Consider the following 7,607-nt stretch of genomic DNA (forward strand, 5'->3'; position numbering starts at 1 on the left):
ACGTTGCTAAGCTCATATGAAATGTATGAATCAATATTGAACAGCTAGTGTATGTATAAATGATGAATATATCACTGTCATAGCCAAACAAACAAACTGGGATTGTTTTCTCGTGACCACCTTGAAATTCATCCATCCTCAGCTCCTCCCTCCATCCTCAGCTCCTCCATCCTCAGCTCCTCCCTCCATCCTCAGCTCCTCCATCCTCAGCTCCTCCCTCCTCCTCAGCTCCAGGACCGAGGCGTGGGAACATGTCACCCCGGAGGCAGCAGCGCGGGGCGGGGTTACGCCTCTACACCGTCGCCCTGGCCGCCCTGCTGATGGAGGTGGTCACCTATGCACACGCTAGCAAGGTATACTGAGTTTCCCTACGGTCTATAGACCCTACACAACGAGGAGGAGGTACACACACACACACACACACACACACACCACCCCTACACACAACCCCTACACAACTATAGTTTGTTTCCGCTGCCATCTACTAGCTACACATTCAGCAGAGCAGCACCTGTGTTGATCCAGATCTCTTCCATCTTGATTCACAGAGCTTTGAGGATGTGCGTTGCAAGTGCATCTGCCCGCCCTACAGAAACATCACGGGGAACATATACAACAGGAACGTCTCACAGAAAGATTGGTAAGCACTTATAACAGCTCTTAAGATTTAGTCATTTAGCAGACGCATAACTGCCTCCATGTGACTGTGTTTGGGGTAACTGGCTGTGTTTGGGGTAACTGACTGTGTGTGGGGTAACTAACTGTGTTGGGGTAACAGTAACTGCCTCCATGTGGTGGAGCCCATGCCGGTGCCGGGTCATGACGTGGAGGCGTACTGTCTCCTGTGTGAGTGCAAGTATGAGGAGCGCAGCAGCAACACCATCAAGGTACGACTCTCCTCTCCTCTCAGCACGGCCGGCTCTGGTTACAACACAGTACATTACATTAGCTCTGGTTACAACACATTACATTACATTACATGTGCTCATGTTATAACACATTACATTACATTACATTAGCTCTGGTTACAACACATTACATTACATGTGCTCATGTTATAACACATTACATTACATGTGCTCATGTTCTATTACATTACATTAGCTCATGTTCTATTACATTACATTAGCTCATGTTCTATTACATTACATTAGCTCATGTTAGAACACATTACATTACATTTGCTCATGTTCTACTACATTACATTACATTCCAGTCATCTAGCTAACGTTTTTATCCAAAGCTACTAACAATAATTGCATTTAACGTAGGAAGAGCCAATGTACTACTACTCACCAGAACTCACAAGTGCATCTTCTTTCTAAAACAAGTGACTAAGAGCATAAGGTTAGAGGGTCAGGTTAGAGGGTCAGGTTAGTGTGTTGGGGTCAGGGGTCAGGTTAGAGGGTCAGGTTAGAGGGTCAGGTTAGAGGGTCAGGTTAGAGGGTCAGGTTAGAGGGTCAGGTTAGAGGGTCAGGTTAGTGTGTTGGGGTCAGGGGTCAGGTTAGAGGGTCAGGTTAGTGTGTTGGGGTCAGGGGTCAGGTTAGAGGGTCAGGTTAGTGTGTTGGGGTCAGGGGTCAGGTTAGAGGGTCAGGTTAGTGTGTTAGGGTCAGGGGTCAGGTTAGAGGGTCAGGTTAGTGTGTTGGGGTCAGGGGTCAGGTTAGAGGGTCAGGTTAGAGGGTCAGGTTAGAGGGTCAGGTTAGAGGGTCAGGTTAGAGGGTCAGGTTAGAGGGTCAGGTTAGAGGGTCAGGGTAGAGGGTCAGGTTAGAGGGTCAGGTTAGTGTGTTGGGGTCAGGGGTCAGGTTAGTGGGTCAGGTTAGTGTGTTGGGGTCAGGGGTCAGGTTAGAGGCAGGTTAGTGTGTTGGGGTCAGGGGTCAGGGGTCAGGTAGAGGTGGTGTGACCCTGTGCTTGTCTCCCAGGTGAAGGTTAGTGTGTTGGGGTCAGGGGTCAGGGGTCAGGTAGAGGAGGTGTGACCCTGTTCTGGTCTCCCAGGTGACCATCATCATCTACCTGTCGGTGGTGGGGTCTCTCCTGCTCTACATGCTGTTCCTCCTGCTGGTCGACCCTCTGATCCGCAAACACCACCCCTACACACAGCCCCTACACAACGAGGAGGAGGTACACACACACACACACACACACACACACACCACCCCTACACACCACCCCTACACACTACCCCTACACAACGAGGAGGAGGTACACACACACACACACACACACACACACACACCACCCCTACACACTCCCCCTACACAACGAGGAGGAGGTACACACACACACACACACACACACACCACCCCTACACACTCCCCCTACACAACGAGGAGGAGGTACACACACACACACACACACACACACACACCACCCCTACACACTCCCCCTACACAACGAGGAGGAGGTACACACACACACACACACACACACACCACCCCTACACACTCCCCCTACACAACGAGGAGGAGGTACACACACACACACACACACACACACACACCACCCCTACACACTCCCCCTACACAACGAGGAGGAGGTACACACACACACACACACACACACACCACCCCTACACACTCCCCCTACACAACGAGGAGGAGGTACACACACACACACACACACCCCTACACACACACACCACCCCTACACACTACCCCTACACAACGAGGAGGAGGTACACACACACACACACACACCCCTACACACACACACCACCCCTACACACTACCCCTACACAACGAGGAGGAGGTACACACACACACACACACACACACCACCCCTACACACTCCCCCTACACAACGAGGAGGAGGTACACACACACACACACACACACACCACCCCTACACACTCCCCCTACACACTCCCCCTACACAACGAGGAGGAGGTACACACACACACACACACACACACACACACACACCACCCCTACACACCACCCCTACACACTACCCCTACACACTACCCCTACACAACGAGGAGGAGGTACACACACACACACACACACACACCACCCCTACACACAACCCCTACACAACGAGGAGGAGGTACACACACACACACACACACACCACCCCTACACACACACACACACCACCCCTACACACTACCCCTACACAACGAGGAGGAGGTACACACACACACACACACACACACACACACACCACCCCTACACACTACCCCTACACAACGAGGAGGAGGTACACACACACACACACACACACACACACACCACCCCTACACACTACCCCTACACAACGAGGAGGAGGTACACACACACACACACACACCACCCCTACACACTACCCCTACACAACGAGGAGGAGGTACACACACACACACACACACACACCACCCCTACACACCACCCCTACACACCACCCCTACACACTACCCCTACACAACGAGGAGGAGGTACACACACACACACACACACCACCCCTACACACCACCCCTACACACTACCCCTACACAACGAGGAGGAGGTACACACACACACACACCACCCCTACACACCACCCCTACACAACGAGGAGGAGGTACACACACCACCCCTACACACTCCCCCTACACAACGAGGAGGAGGTACACACACACACACACACACCACCCCTACACACTCCCCCTACACAACGAGGAGGAGGTACACACACACACACACACACACACCACCCCTACACACTCCCCCTACACACTCCCCCTACACACTCCCCCTACACAACGAGGAGGAGGTACACACACACACACACACACACACACACACACACACCACCCCTACACACCACCCCTACACACTACCCCTACACACTACCCCTACACAACGAGGAGGAGGTACACACACACACACACACACACACCACCCCTACACACAACCCCTACACAACGAGGAGGAGGTACACACACACACACACACACACCACCCCTACACACACACACACACCACCCCTACACACTACCCCTACACAACGAGGAGGAGGTACACACACACACACACACACACACACACACACCACCCCTACACACTACCCCTACACAACGAGGAGGAGGTACACACACACACACACACACACACACACACCACCCCTACACACTACCCCTACACAACGAGGAGGAGGTACACACACACACACACACACCACCCCTACACACTACCCCTACACAACGAGGAGGAGGTACACACACACACACACACACCACCCCTACACACCACCCCTACACACCACCCCTACACACTACCCCTACACAACGAGGAGGAGGTACACACACACACACACACACCACCCCTACACACCACCCCTACACACTACCCCTACACAACGAGGAGGAGGTACACACACACACACACCACCCCTACACACCACCCCTACACAACGAGGAGGAGGTACACACACCACCCCTACACACTACCCCTACACAACGAGGAGGAGGTACACACACACACACACACACACACACCACCCCTACACACACACCACCCCTACACACAACCCCTACACAACGAGGAGGAGGTACACACACACACACACACACACACCACCCCTACACACTACCCCTACACAACGAGGAGGAGGTACACACACACACACACACACCACCCCTACACACAACCCCTACACAACGAGGAGGAGGTACACACACACACTCACACCACCCCTACACACAACCCCTACACACTACCCCTACACAACGAGGAGGAGGTACACACACACACACACACACACACACACACACCACCCCTACACACAACCCCTACACAACGAGGAGGAGGTACACACACACACACACCACCCCTACACACTACCCCTACACAACGAGGAGGAGGTACACACACACACACACACCACCCCTACACACAACCCCTACACAACGAGGAGGAGGTACACACACACACACACACACACACACCCACACCACCCCTACACACTACCCCTACACAACGAGGAGGAGGTACACACACACACACACACCACCCCTACACACAACCCCTACACAACGAGGAGGAGGTACACACACACACACCACCCCTACACACAACCCCTACACAACGAGGAGGAGGTACACACACACACACACACACACCACCCCTACACACTACCCCTACACAACGAGGAGGAGGTACACACACACACACACACACACACCACCCCTACACACAGCCCCTACACAACGAGGAGGAGGTACACACACACACACACACACACACACACCACCCCTACACAACGAGGAGGAGGTACACACACACACACACACACCACCCCTACACACAACCCCTACACAACGAGGAGGAGGTACACACACACACACACACACACACACACACACACACACACACCACCCCTACACACAGCCCCTACACAACGAGGAGGAGGTACACACACACACACACACACACACACCACCCCTACACACAACCCCTACACACAACCCCTACACAACGAGGAGGAGGTACACACACACACACACCACCCCTACACACAACTTCTACACACAGCCCCTACACAACGAGGAGGAGGAACACACACACACACACCTACACACTGGCATGTTCACACACACACATTCAAATATTACACACACACATCAGTATGTTCATACTGTACATCACACATACAGACACATGATCACAAAAATTACACACTCACACCAGCATGTTCATACATTACACACACACACACACACCCCCCCCTGTAACCCCCCTGGCCTTGTGTGCCCCCCCTCCAGGACCCCCGGCCCCCGGCGGAGGGCTCCCAGGGCCCCAGGGGGAACACGGTGCTGGAGAGGGTGGAGGGGGCGCAGCAGCGCTGGAAGAAACAGGTCCAGGAGCAGCGCAAGACCGTGTTCGACCGCCACAAGATGCTCAGCTAGACCGGACCTCCGGGGGGTCTGCAGGTCCACCAGGGCGGTCTGCAGGTGGACCAGGGTGGACCAGGGTGGACCAGGGGGGTCTGCAGGTCCACCAGGGTGGTCTGCAGGTAGTCTGCAGGTGGACCAGGGCGTCGGTCATCGGCCTCGGCCTGGTCAACATGCGCTAGTCTGTCCTGAGCTCTGTTACTACGCCGCCTTCACGCTCGAGCGCCATTTCAACCCCTCCCAGGGCGGCGCCCCCTCCTAGCGCCTGCTGCTCTCCTGCCTTCCTTCTCACAGCTGGCTTTGGTAGAACAATAGAGAAAGTTCAGTTGATAACGTAAAATAGTAGTTTGCTGATTCATTTGTGATATTAGATACAGTTGTGATTGGCTTCTTCCTAATTGCTCCCTTTTGCCCGGAGAATCTGTCGTGCTGAATTATGCTGAATTATGCGAGCAGTATTCAGGCTCGCTCAGATCAACGCTACGGCTTTTGGTCTCAGAACATTTGCGCCTGCTTTTGCCGTGCTTGTCGTCTCGTTCTGTACGGTAGAAGTACGGTTCCCTCTCAGCAATCCTGCTTGTAGCGTTATTGTGTTGTGAATATTTCTGTGTTCTGATTGGCTGGCAGGGCTGTATGTGCAGTGATTGGCTGCGTTGTTTTGCGCTGCTGCCTCCTCTTCCTCAGCCTGGCTCGATTGATTGATTGATTGATTGATTTGATTGATTGATTGATTCCTCCGCCTGGCTCGCTGCCTGGACTCACTAGCCTCGTTTTGCACTTGAGGAAAACAAAAGGAAAGACTATTCCTTCATGTTTATGCCTTTGTGGCTAAAATACTGTACGAGTTGGAACTTGCTTTAAGCTTTCTTACAACCTGTTTCGGGGTACAGATGGGGGTAAACTCGGATTAAGGAATGTTCTGGTAACGCAATTAATATTTAATAATAGTAATATTGTAACTGGAATCACAGGGTTTCCTCGTGAACCTTCATAGAGAAGCATCGTGCTGATTGGCTGTATCTCTGATCCACATGACTACTAAAGCTCTGATTGGCTATATCTCTGATCCACATGACTACTGAAGCACTCTGATTGGTTACATCTCTGATGGAGACGTTTCTCTTTACACCTCGTTTAGCGTTTGATCTCACTGTACCGCAAGTCACACACACATCAGAATTGATTACCTTTACTGAACATAAGCTATTTATTTAATTGATGTGGTTTTATTGTATATTGTTTATATTGTATCTGCCTGCATTCATCATTCTTTTAATTGATGTTTGATATTGAAATGTTCTCAAGTATATTTATACACATGCAGCATTTCCTCTGACATTTTTATGTTTTTTATGTTTTATTGATTTAATTTTGGTTATCTTGTTGAAAGATTGTCTTAATTCATGTTTATATCCTGCTTGGCCAATAATAAAGAAAATACTTGTGGAGTTTTAAATCTGTTTTTTGAGACCTTGATGTGGGAATGTATCAGCATGTTAGATTGATGGCTGGTTGTTATGGGTTTGTCTGAGATGCTGGTGCAGTATTTGTTGCTGCCACTAGAGGGTGACAGAGCACATCTCATATACGTTTAACGCAGTGCGTTTCTAACTCGAGAAAAAATACTTGACCTTTGGTTTTGCTCGCCATGCCATGTAGCTCCACCACTCAGTCAGTCAGTGACACATTCATCCTCACTCATCGCTCAGTCAGGGGGTTGGGGTTAGGGTTACGGGGTTAGGGTTAGCACCTCTGTGCTACA

The 7,607-nt window shown here is 51.5% G+C and overlaps 1 protein-coding gene across 1 annotated transcript; it reads left to right on the plus strand.

Moving 5' to 3' along the window:
* Nucleotides 1-803: 803 nt before the first annotated feature.
* tmem9 (transmembrane protein 9) lies at nucleotides 804-5,860 on the plus strand (the record flags this gene model as incomplete). The annotated part of the gene is made up of 3 exons (XM_084435915.1): nucleotides 804-887; nucleotides 1,993-2,118; nucleotides 5,717-5,860. The coding sequence occupies 3 exons, from the start codon at nucleotides 804-806 to the stop codon at nucleotides 5,858-5,860; spliced, it is 354 nt and encodes a 117-aa protein (XP_084292041.1).
* Between the last annotated feature and the right edge of the window lie 1,747 nt (nucleotides 5,861-7,607).

The sequence above is a fragment of the Borostomias antarcticus genome (genome assembly GCF_949987555.1).
Source record: "Borostomias antarcticus genome assembly, chromosome: 3".
Lineage (NCBI taxonomy): Eukaryota > Metazoa > Chordata > Actinopteri > Stomiiformes > Stomiidae > Borostomias > Borostomias antarcticus.